General features: G+C 38.5%; 1 protein-coding gene across 1 annotated transcript in view; it reads right to left on the bottom strand.

Annotated features, from left to right (window-relative positions):
- The window catches only part of CTDP1 (CTD phosphatase subunit 1), a 110,434-nt gene that overhangs the window by 93,646 nt on the left and 1,278 nt on the right, over positions 1 to 15,510 (bottom strand). Inside the window, exons 2-3 of the mRNA XM_062569888.1 lie at positions 4,667 to 4,750; positions 1,382 to 1,475 (exon numbers count right to left, since the gene is read on the bottom strand). Coding sequence (XP_062425872.1) covers positions 1,382 to 1,475; positions 4,667 to 4,707 — 135 coding nt within the window. The 5' untranslated portion in view covers positions 4,708 to 4,750. The remainder of the gene's footprint in view (positions 1 to 1,381; positions 1,476 to 4,666; positions 4,751 to 15,510) is intronic.

Below are 15,510 nucleotides of genomic sequence, written 5' to 3'. Positions count from 1 at the left end.
ACATAATTGTAGCTTTGTCAGCCATTTTTCAGTAGAAAAAACGAATATTCCAAGAGTCTTCTGTAAGACACATGAGACATTAGTAACTTAAAATTGATAAACTCTGTACAATAACTTCCTAAATACAATAAATAATCAAAAGAATATAAGGTCAAGATTCTTGAAAGGAACTAGCAGTAGCTTCAGGTACACAAAACTAGAGAAGTTAATCAGTAGTACTGAAAACTGTCTAGTAAATTCAGCAATCTCATGATATCAATTAAAAATAATTTATGACTCTAGATTGAGTATTAAATTGAAGCTGCTGATGACAGAAATAATTATGATTGTCAACAGAAATTTAAAGAATATTCTTTAGATATTCCTCGCACTATATATAGCCATATTTTACAGTTCTATCCAAGCATTGATATTAAAAAACCTTTTATTTCATTAACTTCCAGTTAAAATTTTCTCCTGTCATGCATATTAACAAACTTTCAACACACTGCATTAAACTTCATGTTCACTTTAAGCACTTCCAATAACATGCTGCAGCATTAGCTACCAGCCAGTGAAACTTAAAAGCAAAGTTAAAGTGAAACTCTATAAAGAACTGAGGGTAAAGTGCAAACTGCCCTTTAAAACACTCCCCAGCAAGGAGGACTCCTCTGAGCTGCTAATGTTTCCTGCTATCAGCGCTGAGCTGGAAATGTTTTCTTCCTCATTGAAGAGGAAGGAAAAAAAAAGGGGGGGGGGGCAGACAGAGAAAGCATTTTGGTAGCAATGGAAAACATTTTGGAAATCATTGGTAAGAAATAAATAGGATGTTTATCTCTAAAATAAACACGATTTCCTCCAAAGAAACTGAGGGAGGAACAAGCATATTCTTATAACTCAGCAGAACAGAATCTTTGAAAATACTAGAAGGAATTTAAAACAGAGGTAAGCTGCAAACAAACTAGCTTTACCAAATCTAGTAAAAGTCATTTCAAGGTTCTTCACTAAACAAGAAAAAGCTACCTGTCAAAGATATTGCCAACTTTGCAATTTCCACCAGCTGAAATGTGCTAACTTTCCCAAACTTCCTATTCCTGGACACAAACAACAAGGCGGCCCCCCCCCCCCCAAACAATATTAAAGTAACAAGCTTTTATGCTGCTGTCATAGAAGGGCCATCTTTTCAGTGCAAAGCCTTGTAAAACACTACAAAACTGTATACAATCAGTATGCAAACAAAAACAGTAGGCTACTGATGTTCAACATGTTTTTTCCCCTCTAACTGGATTTTTTCCTCAAAAGCAGGCCAAATGTTGTTTTACATATACACAACGTTGAGGAAACTCCTATAATTAAGACCTAATGTGAAAGGCACAAATAAAGCAAGCATGATGGTACTTACTTCGGAGCTAACTTTCAGTTCTGGGACGCTGTGAACCATAGACACAGTTGCTGTGGATAATGGCACATTCTGTTTTCCATTCTTGCTTCGTAACCTAACCATGCAGGGAAAAGAGGCAAAGGAGAGAGTAACACTTCATCGACAAAAATTTGAACACACTAAAAGCAATAAATACCAAACCAGTCACTGCTAGACACCATAAGGAGAGATATTTTGATTCAGATTAATATGCTCTTTCAAAATCTTTTTAATGCAAATTATTAAACAAAAGAGATGAAGCAATCAAACCAGCTCACCATAAAAATAAGGCAAAAAAGTTACTATAATTAGTTACCTTTCCAAAGAATCGTTTCATGAAAAATTATACTAAGATGTAGTTATTGGCCTTAGAATACTGGGATTAAACTGTAGTTTTGTATCTACTAGGAAACAACCATAAATAAAGTGTAGCTACTAAACCATTCCAATTTAAAACTATTCCTTTTTATTATTACTATTTTTTTTTTTTTTGGTAATCACTCAACATGCAATTAACTACTCTTCTCCAAGCCAGCCTATAGAATAATTTTTAAGCAACTGATAGGCAAAGCTGCTCTTTACTGGTTGCAAAGCAACTTGCATGTGACTGCTGCTTTAAGAAAAGTATCAAAAAATCCCCACACATGCATTTCCCTTTGGCAGAGAGAGAATGGTGTGCTGTGTGTGTGTGTGTGTGTGTGTGTGTGTGTGTGTGTGTGTGTATTTATGTGAAAATATGAAATTCTTTGAAATCTGACCAAGTAATGCCATATAGCTTCACAGTATTACTAGCTTTCAGCTTACACAGATCAATTAGCTGCAAGTTCTGACATCTATATTTAAATCCATTATTTCTGGTTCACCAGAAATAAGTTTATAATTAAAAATATGGTTGTATAAGCTTTGTCCCATGTGACAAGTGCATCTTAATTCTCCCAAGTACCTGTGCTATGAAAGACAAAATTTGGTACCACAATCAGACAGAATTAAACTTCACAGTTTCCACATAATCAAAACACAGTGCCAGGCAGTTTTCTAATGAGTTCCTAAGGGGGGAAGATGGGGAGAGAATATTCAGGTATTTGGGGCCTTTATGTAGTGACATAGACACGAATGCAGACTGAGACACTTTTACTGTAATCTAATGCTTGGAAGCACTACAGATATCCAGAAACAGACAGATATTTCATTTGGTCTGTTTGTCCAAAGACAACATGGACATTTTAGTTTCTTATATACCTTTGGATTTATGTTTTGGAGTTCAGAACACTTTTTATATGCATGAATGGCATTTTAAAGAGCTTTTAAAACAAATTCACTATTTTTCAGACTATTTGTTGAACAATCATAGGAACTACTCAATGAAAAGGATGCACTGTTGCCTAACACCTAGAAAGAGCTGGCAGTAAATTGGCTGTACTTTCCTTTCCTTAAAGCAAGAAAAGCACTGATGGTTTTGAATTGCCTTTTAGTGTAGGCTGAGCAGATCTTATACACTGTTCCAGATGTATAAACCATTTTGTATAAAAGGAACTGAAGTTCTCCGAAGTGGAGTAGTACTTAATTAACAGAGAAAACAGAATTCACTGTGTAATCTGAAATAATTTAGACTTTTAAGAAATAATTGTTTAATAAGTAATGTTTACTACAGCCATATTCAAATATCAGATCAAGTATTCATTTAGGAGTGGCAAAATCCAACTTTTCACTAGCTTAACTTTTTATTTGGTTTGTTGTTTTTCCAAATAATACTTGTCTATAAAACACTAACATTAAGCCTTTCATTAGAAGTTAAATCTCACCATTAATGGGGCACATATTGCATAAAAAAAAAAAATCAATATTCAGCCTACTCATACTCGTTTATAAGGTACATAAAATCATTCCTAATAATAAGAGCAGGAGTTAAATGAAACCAAAGTATTTCCTTTCAAATGAAATGATCATGCATCATTTATTTCTAAAATCTAAGATACTAAACAGTCCCTTTTGGAAAATAGCTGCTGATTTAATAATTTGATATGTGTAAGAAACAGTCTTTTCAACAGCTGCATTAATAATAACACAGAGCAGAGAAGAAAAATCTTTCAAATTTCTTTTGTTTGGCCAAAGACTTAAATTCCTTTAGTGCCGTTCTTTTTCACAAGAAAATTGAAAAAAAATCTGAAGCTTTAAATTGAAATCACTGTAGAGAAACTAGCTCCCAAATTAATATTTAAACGCACTTTCAGACAGTATAAAAAGGCAGAATCACATGAGTAAGACTGATGTAACATTTACCTCAGAGCTATTTACACCTGCACAGATAAAGTTTTCAGGTTTATTAGGTCATTCTTGACACACTTTCTAACTCTCAGCCTCAGTTACAGGCACATAAAAATCAAAGCAAGATACATGGACAAGAATTTATGTCCGTATATACGATCTTTACTTTTTCCACCTAAGGTAATAAGTTACCCTACAGTTATCTTCACAGTAGGAGTTTGCAGTTTCTCAATTATAGCTCACATTACAAATTTACACCTTCAATATCCACATGGCCTTCTATTCACCCATTTACCTTGTCAGTAAATAGCTAAAAGTAAATATAGTTCTAAACAATGCACCTGCAACAACAGCAACATATAAGGAGAAAGACAGCCTATCCTTGAAAAACTATTTAATGGTGGCAAAACAAGTATCATTGCAAATGATGGATTGTGCTCCATGTTTAACATGCTTTTGTAAATTGGCCACCTGGCAACAACAGCCCAGATCCTGCCAATTTCCTCTTTGTGTATTGGCTTTATCCCCAAGGAACACTAATTCCTGCCTACAAGCATTAACTTTTCAGTTGCAAAATAAACTTCACTGAATTATTACACCATTAATAATGTGATCAGGAATGAATATGCAAACCACTCAACTTTAACCAACAATTCAGCTAACCTCTAGATATTTTTTTTCCTTTTTTATGAGAACGTGAGAGCACTTAATGATGAAAGTTAACTTCCAGAGGAAACTCTATCAACACCCCTTTCAAAAACCAGCATAATGAGACTACCTATATTAGGTAAAATGAATACTGTCCTCCCTTCCTACCAGTATCTGCAACTTCACAGTAACTCCTACAGGAAAGATCCATAATGACTACTAAGCCTCAGACAGGAGAAGAGAAGGAAGAGGAGGAGAGAAGGAGAACTTGACCATTGATTCATAACAGTGCAAAAATGAGGGAAAAAAAAAAAAAAAAAAAAAAAAAAAAAAAAAAAAAAAGAGAATACTTACTGAGTCAAGTCCTGGCCACACTCTGCACACAATCCTTTCATAACGACAGGATGGCTACATCCTTCCAGTCTCACCAAGACTCCCCTGAAAAGACACATATGGTTTAGTTATTGCATATTGATTTTAGATAGCTAGATCAATGACTGCAAATTGAGTTGACAGAATAATATCTAGTTATGATTTGAGTGCTCCAAACCAGATGACCAAGATGTATGCTTCTGCATCAAAAAAATGTAAAAAAGGCTAAAAGGATTTGAACTATCGAACTGGAATACACTGGAATATGTAATAAGGTCAATTTCTAACCTTAGTTTGCAAAGACCTTCAATATATTAACAAAATGAGCAGTCTTTGTCCAGACACAACAGATTACATTGAACTAGATACAACCTTTCGTTAGCATGCTATTGAGCAGTGGAGTAATGAAAAGCAAACGTGGGAACTATTCAGTGCTTGAGTGATTTCATCTTGGTTTATTATTATTTTGTTTCACAGCAGGAACATATATTACTTCAAATTTCTCAAAAAAATAATTTTAATTTTTGAGAGATGCTTAAGCCTCAGACTGCCATATTTTAAAATGAAGATGTGCAACAGGATATTTTATCCTTTTTACAAACAATAGCTAAAACTGACCAGAAATTTAGAGTTTGAAATGCAAAAGTGTGACTTCTACTATTCCAAGCTGCTCAGATGTAAAGTCTACTTTTCAGATGACCGATCCAGCTAACGTACTCCTTTGTTCAAATTCAGTTCTCAAAATTCATAGCCTTGAAAGTATCATTACTTCTTTTAATTACTTCAACAGTCATTACATGAGACACCTTGAGTTTTCTTTAATACAACTGAATGAGTTAATTCCAATAGACTGTGCCATTTTTTTTAAAGCTCTAAAGAGTTATCTAGGTAGATATAGTTCAGCTACTAAAAAAACCTCGCCAACTCCAACCATGGGCTGCAGCAGATCGCTAATGTTTCAGAAATATAAAAAAGCCAAGTAGCTGAAGAATCCAAGTTGCCAAAATAGCTCAGCTAGAAGAGCATTAGACTAAAGATCTAAAAGTCCCTGGTTCAAGCCTAGGCTTCAGCAAGGGCAGTCCTTTTTGCTGCAACCCTGTCTAACATGCTCTAGGTGACACTGCTTGAGCAGGGGGGTTGGACTAGATGATCTCCAGAAGTCCCTTCCAACCTTACCAATTCTATCATTCTATGATTCTAAGTTCTATCATAAATTGTCTGTAGTTTTGATTGAAGGTTGGCTGAACCATTAATTGGCTTCAAATCTCCATTGTATCAAGCAGACAACACCAGCAGAAACAAACTTTTTTCCATGCTCAAATCTCTCTTTTGCATTTTAGACTATTAGGCATTTGTGAATTCCAATATATCCATTTTCAAATGACACACCTAACTGCTTGCTTTCAGCATGTCACATGCTTCTCATTAACTCAAAGACAGATGCCTGTACCAGCAAATTTGCAGTTCATGCACATGCTAGAGTTTTTCCTCCTCCTCTTTGAAGAAAAGGTTTAGATTCAGGTCAAATGTATTTAAAGAAAAATCTCAGTAAGTCATCATACTGCTAATACTCTCATTTATATGACAGTGCAGACCTACCCTTTTCACTGGCAGTCATCCTTTGCTTAGCAGTTACACTTACTCTTCCTGTCTAATCATTTCAAGATATCTTGTTTAATAAGACTTATCAGGCTGCACAAGAACAGCACAAGAGATATGCTATTCTTATGGTCCTTCTTAGTGTTTTATGCTATTAAGCGCTTATTTAGTTCGTATTTTTTATGCTTTTCAGTTCTTATTTAGCTTTCTTCTCATCCCCATATTTGCAGTGCTTCTCCATTCCCTCCCCCCCCTTTATAATGTGTCTGTTTTGTTTTTCTCTACTTTGGTCCATCTCTAAATTCTTTCCTTATTGCATGGCTACCAGTTCACACTCAGGAGGAGCATGTCAGAATTGCTGTTTAATGCGTATTCAGCATACAAGAAATCTGGAATTATACAGATACCGGAAAGGCTGAAAAGCCAATACAAGCTATAAAAACGTGTAAGAGCTTACAGTGACTAAGCATCCCCACTTACCCAAATTAAGTAATTTTCAATAGCTCAGGAATATATGTAATCTATTGATTGATAGAATATGATGCGATAGAATGTATGTGACATGATAGTACGTGACGCGATATAATGTATGTAATGCAACAGAATGTATGCAAGCGATAACGCAGGTGACGCGACAGAACGCAGGTGACGCAACAGAATGTATGGAATCAATAGAATGTGACGCAATAGAACGTATGCGAGGAGACAGAATGCAGGTGACGCGACAGAACGCATGGAATCGACAGAACGCCACGCCACGCGACAGAACGCCGGTCACACGATAGAATGTATGGAATCGATAGGAGGCGGGGCGGCAGAACGCGGGGCGACGCCACGGAACGTGACGTGACAAAGCGCGACAGAACGCGGGGCGACACCATGGAAGGTATGGAATCGACAGAATGCAGGTGACGCGACAGAATGCACGGAAGCCCTAGAATGCACGCGACGTGACCGAATGCACGCAACTGAATGCGACGCGATGAATTGATATGAGGCGACCGAATGTGACGCGACAGAATGTATGTCATGCGATAGAACGTATGGAAGCCCTACAATGCATGCAACACGATAGAACGCATGCAACACGATAGAACGTGACGTTATAGAATGTATGGAATCAACAGAATCTATGTGACGCGACAGAACATATGCGACGCGATATAGTGCGAGGCAACAGAACGCGTGCGATAACGTGATGTGAGAGAATGTATGGAATCAATAAAATGCGACACCATGGAATGCAGGCGACGCCACGGAATGCAGGCGACAGAACAAACGTGACGCCATAGAACGTATGGAATCGACACAGCGCGGCGCGACAGAACGCGGCGCGGCGCGACAGAACGCATGCGGCACCATGGAATGTGATGTGACAAAATGCGACGCCACAGAACGAACGTGATGCAACAGAACGTGACGCGAGAGAACGTATGTCATGCGATAGAATGTACGGAAGCGCAAGAATGTACGTGATGCCATAGAACGTATGGAATCGACACAACATGACATGACAGAACGTACGTGACAACAGAACGTACGGAATCAACGCAACACGGCGCGGCAGAATGCATGCAACGCGCGACAACGCTATGTGATATAATGTGAGGTGACAGAATGCATCTGACGCAATAGAATGTATGGAATCAATATAATTTGCCTCGACACAATGCAGGGAATGGACACAATGTGCCGCGACACAACGCACCACATGGAATCGATAGAACGTATGTGCCGCGACAGAACGCGGCACGACAGAACGCACGCCGCGCAACAGAACGTTACGTGATAGAACGCGACACGATAGAAAGTACGGGACCCAACAGAAGGCACCTGCCAAGACAGAACGCGACGCGACAGAACACAGGTGCCGCGATAGAATGTTACGTGATAGAACGTGACGCAGTAGAAAGCATGGGACCCAACAGAATGCAGCTGACAAGACGGCAGAACGCACGCGCCGCGGCAGAACATATGGAAGCGATAGAACGCATGCGCCGCGATCGAAAGTATGGAAGCGACAGAATGAAGTGATGCGATCGAACGTGACGTGATAGAATGTATGGAAACGACAGAATGAAGTGATGCGACAGAACGTGACGCGATTGAACGTATGGATTGAACGTATGGAAGCGATAGAACATGACGCGATCGAACGTATGGAAGCGACAGAATGAATGTGATGCAACACCACGTGACGTGATAGAATGTATGGGACGCGACAGAACGCATCTGACAAGATAGAACGTGACGCGATAGAACATACAGAAGCGACAAAAGGCAGGCGACACGACAGAATGTGACGTGACAATGTATGGAAACGGTAGAACGTGCCGCAATGGAATGCAGGTGCCGCGACAGAACGTGACGCAAGAGAAGGCAGGTGACGCGAGAGAATTTGCATGCGACATGATAGAATATGTTGCGATAGAATGTCACACAATAGAAGGCACGTGAACGATAGAACGTATATGATGCGATATAATGCATATGACAGAATAAAATGTGGCGCAACAGAACGCGGCGCGATAAAATAGAATGACACGGTAGGATATGCTGCGATACAGTGTCATGCAATAGAACGTGACGCGGTGCGACAGAGTGTGACGCGGCGTGACAGAGGGCGACGGAATAGCGAGCGCGGCGCGACAGAGAGCGTGCGAGGTGACAGTGCGACGGAATAGCGTGTGCGAGGGAATAGTGTGCGTAAGGCGACTGTGCGAGGTGACAGAGGGCGACGGAACAGTGTGCGCGACGCGACAGAGCGTGTCCGAGGCGACAGAGGGCGACGGAATAGCGCACGCAAGGCGACAGAGGGCGGGCGACAATGCGACACGACAGAATGCGTGTGGCGCGACGGAGTATTACACGATAACGTGGCACGACAGAACAAACGGGGCCCGACAGAACGTGCGCGGCGCAACAGCGTGACGCGAGAGAACGCATGAGGCGCGAGAGAATGAATGTGACATGACAGAATGTGTGCGGCGCGAGACTGAGCGGCGCGCCAGAACGTGGCACGATAGAATGCATTATTTGGAAGTAATAGAAAAGGCTTGTGACAAGACGTAGAATCCTTCAGAGTCCAACAGCTTCCTCCTTTGCCCCCCTCACCCAGCCCCATGCACGCTGTGGCATACTTATCTTGATACTTTCTGTTTATTCCTTCCTCTTAGAATCCCTTTTAAGCCAAATGAACTTATTTACATAGAACACTTAAAAACTTTCAACACTCTTAAAAGCAAGTATGAGCAAAACTGTCTCAAGTTACATACAGATTATGTTCAAATAAAGGAACAGCAGCTCCACCTTTGGCAGCAGCCACATGACTTGCCTTAGGGATGCCCCAAGAACATCATATATGCCCAGAATTCTACTCCAAAATGAGCACACAACTGTTTAGAGGGCAGCTCAAAATAAACAGAGAAAGTAATAGCAGTATCTGCAAAGCTACATGGAAGGTTAATTAAATTCCCTTCCTCTCTTAATGTCTTTCCTGGCTAGGACTGTTCATCTACCCCTTCTCCTGTGTACAGTGATTCAAGCAATTTATCCCACTTAGCTCGGACCAAGACCTTTTGCCTTACACACTAGCCAAATGCAGCGATGGTTTAGATGCAAATATTAAACAAGAAAGCACTACAATGCAAGCAAATGTCCACTATTCATTTCTACTCAGAACGTGTGCCTTCAGTGTGCTATTCTACAGTATTTCTCCAAACATTTGTAGGAAGGTGAGAGAAAGGTTTTTCACTTTAAAGATCAGTCAAGTAATGGTCTGTCAATATCCTAGCCTTTTCTTTAAGAAGTCACACGCTAAAAAAAAATTCTAGACGTGTCTATAAATAACCTACCTGGTTCACTGCCACCTTTTACACAGTAACACACAAAATAAAGAGGATCCAGATAATTCTGATGAATAGTATCTTATACAAACCAATAAGCATCAGCTAACTGAAAGTCTGTTATTTCAGCACCATCAAATGACCAAAGTAAATTAATGTCTTTTTCAGTGCAAAGGGAAAGAAAACAACCTTTTTCAAATAGTAAGTTTAGAAAATAAGCTGGTTTCTTTTAGTTTGTTTGTTTTAAATAGAATCAATGTTTAAGAAAGCAACAGAAGAGAAGTATGCTCACTCAATAGGTGTATGTACCTCTCTCTCAGGCTAGCTTTTCTTTTCATGAATAAGCTAGCGTGAGGTAAAAACAATTTCTACTTTCTTGAAGCAAAGGTTTATCTTTTCGGGCAACAAGCACTTCTTCATTACAAAGATGGATACAGATTCTGAAGGGAAACACATGGTATTTCAGTACTGCTGTAAAATAATAGCCAAGAGTGGTGAGAAAATCTCACCAGTTTCACAGTACACACTACATATGGCAGAACTTCCTTGTTCACATCAAAAAAGAGCAACTTTCCATTTTCCAAAGTGTTTTGAAGACTGGTAAGTCTCTTCTGCTAGTGACAGTACTCTTCCCACGCTACAGTCCAAGGTTGCGATTTCTGATTTCGTAAGTCTAGGTTCAGCCAAATAATACCTAGACAAGATGTATAATCAAGATCCTTAAGTGGTACTGCATTACAGGTTACAGCTTAACTCTCTGGGAAGTCTCATTATTCTCTCCTATATACTTTAATATACAACTGCTGCAAATTAAACTATTCACATATGCTGGATGACCTTACATTATCCTTTAATTAAGCTTTTAACTACACAAAAGGTAAAGAACATCTTGTAAGATTATTTTTTAAGTAACAACTTGCAATGAATTGTCTATCATTCTTCTGAAAGTGTGATCCTAAAATAAAAGTCTGATGGTTCTTCAAGCTAGAAAGTCCCAACTGGAAATATTTTTATAAACTTTTGATAATACTTAAGAATTTGCAATACAATCATCCCATATTCATTTTGATGTAGTGAGTTCAAACATTGGTTACCAAATTGCCAAAGAGTCTTCCACTGGGTAACACCGACTTTAAAAAACTGAATGGCTAGGATCACTACTCAGGTCAGCCCTTTAATTAACAGCAAATATTCAATCATCAAATCAGACAGCTCCATGTAGGCACATAAGCTATATTATTGAGCTGTCTTAAAGTAAATAGGTGAAAAATAACAATAATAAAAAAAATCTTGTGTCAGTATAGAACCTTTTACAAAAAACTCAAAGCAGAATCCCTCACCCCTTCCTTCCTACCCTGAATCCTCTCATTTCAAAGGCCTAGGTATTGTGCAGGATAAAAATTAATCATCCCAGTCCTGCAGTCATACTTTTTGTACATACGTACTCTCTTCATAAGTGTTTTTGTTTTAAGATTAAGGAAAAAACAAGCAGCAGTTTCAAAGAAATACACTATATAGCTTTGCCTTCAGAAAGTCTAATTTTCTAAATAATATTAAAGTAAAGCTTGAAAATGCAGTGAAGAAACTATCTAGACATCAATTAAATAAAAATTCATTACAGTTTGAAAAAGCAAAACAGATTTCCAACATGGGCATCCACAAACACATACTTTTTTCAAGAACTATAACTTGTAGATCCACAACAGGATGCACAAATAGTTAAATGAGCTATCTCACTCTGCCTGCAGGCCCATGGGATTCTGCATATGCTTACACAGCGGCAAAGTCCTTGAGCTCAAGAAAGATCACCAACTTGTAGTAAGAACTCCAAGAACAGAAAATCCCCCACTTTGAGAGAAGCCCTGTAAGGATAAAAGTAATGTGTTACTAAGACTACCATTTCAAAAGCCATAGGGGAAATATGCAACCTTAATGTAACGTGAACATGCCACTTATCCCCTTAACAACTACATTGGCATTTACCCCACCACTTTGATCTGACTTAAATGCAGCATATTGCTGAAAGAATGATTCTGTCCTCCCTTTTCCCATATTACACTCATGTTATTAGTGCATATGAGCCAGATGAGGGAATTGATTGGTATGGACTACTTGGGGGAAGGTTGGGTGGGAAGGGTGGAAAGGAAGAAAAGAGGCCAAGCTAGTTTAATCTAGATCATTTCCAATATTCAACTAACTGCAAGCTGCAGGAAGACAGATGTGTGAGCATTCCTTCTAGCCAATTCTCACATCAGCTTGAAACAATCATGAAACTACAGCCTAAGGAAGCCACAACAGAAAGAGGTACACAACTGCTACAACCACACTACATATCAGCCCACTTCTCCTGGTAACTTCGGAGCCTGATGCCTGATTCCAACTAAACCTGGCTGAGCACTTTGATGCTCTGAGATAATGAAGTTATCTGCATACAGTGTGAGCTCCCAATTTGTTAGATAGCATAGAACTAGGAAGGGGGGGGGGGGAAGGGAAGAAAGCAATTAAGGAAGGAAGCTCTTCATTTAGAACTCAGGTCTTTTTCAGTATCAAACTCAATCAAACTCAAGACAGACTTCTAAAAAGCAGACTTCCTTAGTATCAGAGCTCACAGTATGTGGGCTGAGGTGGGGGTGAGGGTGAAATATACAGGAAACAGGGGTTGCAAAGATGTATACTATAACCTATTACTAAAAAAAAAAATGTGGATAAAAAGAAAGTAGGTGAAAGATATAGTAAGCAGGAACTGTCAAGTGTTACTCAACAATCCTCACTGTTTGGAGCCTACAGGAAAAAGTCTTTAATAAGCTCATTAAATATCTGACAGGACATCATGAAAACATTTGTGTCTAACTGAAGTAGCAAGCTGTTTTTCTGTAGTTTATTACAAGTGTCATCACTTCAAGTAAACTGTAATCCATCAGTATTTTATTCCCTTGAAGTCTGTAAGATGAAAGGTACTGGAGTCCCAAGTTAAATGTCCTTCTCATCTTGGGTGGTAAACTAAGCCTTCAGGCTTAGTGGCATTAGATAAGCAAAAGAAGATATCCTTTCTATAAAATTAAGTTTTTGATACAAAAAATGCAAAATAACAACACTTAACACTGTACAGTTTTAGGAGACAGATTCTTTCCTCTTTCTCACTATCTTCTGCAAAATAGATGATGTAAGTTTTGCTTCCTTAGAATCCAGATATGTTTAAAGAAGATTTTGATACAACTCACGTATTTTACACTCAGCTTTATTAGCTAAAACTTGCATTCTTCTGCAATGTAAGACGACACAAAGGCATCCAGCTTAGATGTACAGGTAATACATCTTTTGGAAGATTCTGCTAACATGTATCATACAAGAGAATTCAAGTAGTCTATCCCATCATTAGGTCTGAAAAGGAACAACTGTTCCATATTACAAATGTTTACGTAAATGCTCACATAAAAAACAAAATATTACTCCAACCCAGAATCCTGGCATACCAGTGGCTGCTTCAGAATGATTAACCTTGATGGGTAGCTGGGGTAACTGGCATTAATAATATAGAGAGCATGGCAGTGGATCTTGACATTTTATATGCTGCTGCTGCCACCAGTGGAAGTTATGTTAACATCAAAGACCTTTTATTAACTGCTTGCTGTCATCCCTGCTATTTACAGTTCTAAGAGGTCAAGCTCCTTCCTCTCTCAAGCCACCCTTTGAGATTTGATTGCAAGCCTGCCTAAGTAGTATACACAACAGCCACCTCCTGCCTGCCCCAGGCTGTCAGCCCCACCCCGCACCCTCCTCTTCACGGTGCTGACAGTCATCTGTGCGTCAAACAGCAGACTGGATTGGGAACGGATCCTGCTGGAAAACTGCTGAAAAGCTTCCCCCTCCCCAAGCCAGATCAGTCACACCATCGGTTTTGCCAAAGCAATGCACAGCAGGAACAGTCAGACAAGACCATGCAGAAAGAAGGGGATGACTGCTTAGCCACTTTTTAACACTGGTTGGCTTAATCAAACTACAGGAAAATTCAGTGCTAAATATATGGTACATCACTTTCATAAGCTGATAGGTTTCAATCCGTGTCACATTTTAACAGGAAAATAAATAAAAGTTAGAAACATATCTTCCTAAAAGGAAGAAACTAGTGCTATAAGATGTAATTTGTTTCAGAAATTACCAAATCTAACATAAGAAAAAGTTAATCAATTATGTTATTTATCCTCAAAGAAAAAGCTCTAATACACTTATCTTCTCATGTTCTACCTAAAAGGTAAAATATTTGGACAAGGAAGTTTTCCTACAGTATTTATTGTTGAAATATTGCTGAAATCTTTGCACACATCTTTAGTTTATAACAAGTTAGGGGCTGAACTGACCAACATGATTTCTTTTGAAAGCACCATATAGTGCCTACCACCATGGATAGTCAGTATAAAAAAGTTCATCCTCTAGCAATGCCAGAAAAAAAAAAAAAAAAGTTCTACATTATTACCTTTATCACAACTGTATTTTAATACTACATAACCTTAACGCATATTTACTTTTAAATGCTGCTGATAGTTATTATTCCCATTCCAAAAACGGGAAGCCACAGACAGGAGATCTAATGCTCGCAAAGAAAACTTAAGTGATTGCATGCAACCTATAAGCAACTGCTATACTTCTGTCTCCAACTACCGAGCTAGCTCTACTGCCCTCAGGACATCCTTTCATTATCTGTTCACCTGGACTCTTCTTTTACATTGTCCCAGTAACTACCATCATAGCCTGCAAGACAGAATGCTAGCTAAAAATTCAGAAAAGCAAAGTTTAGCAATAGTCAAAATTAGGAAGCTAGCTTTTTAAACTATGTAAGACAGTGTGCTAGGAAGCTATGAACAATACAGCAAAAGAATAGTATTTTCTAAATGTTTCAAAGCAAACTATCATCAAGTGAATCTGTATTAGGAAAAAAAAATCCAATACAAGCACTGCAGAAAAATTTGTGCATATAAGTTCTAGTGTTTAAACATAGCAAAGCTAAAATGCTGCTGCACTAGTCCTAGCATACTTTTCAATTGTTTACATTTACTATCTAAAATCTTCTTGCTTTTGTTTTTTTCCCCAGGTGCTTAGTCAACATAATGAAAATACAACAGGCCAAATTTATCACTCCTTCCACAAAGCACTATCAGGACAAACTTCATCACACATACATTGTTTTAAAATGCGAGTGTGTATTTTTCAGGTACTTTTAGCCTGAGTTAGCATTCATAGTACATGTGTTCTAAAGCAGATATTAAAGGATTGTTCATATTGCACCAGAGACAAGAAGCAAACATTAGTATAACACTAAGGGAAAGCCATGGTCTTATTGCAGAAGAAAAATAGCATTCTCAGTAGCAAGAAAAACAGTTTTTA

The sequence above is a fragment of the Rhea pennata genome, chromosome 2 (genome assembly GCF_028389875.1).
Source record: "Rhea pennata isolate bPtePen1 chromosome 2, bPtePen1.pri, whole genome shotgun sequence".
NCBI classification, from domain to species: Eukaryota; Metazoa; Chordata; class Aves; order Rheiformes; family Rheidae; genus Rhea; species Rhea pennata.
This window is presented reverse-complemented; position numbering and strand designations above follow the sequence as displayed.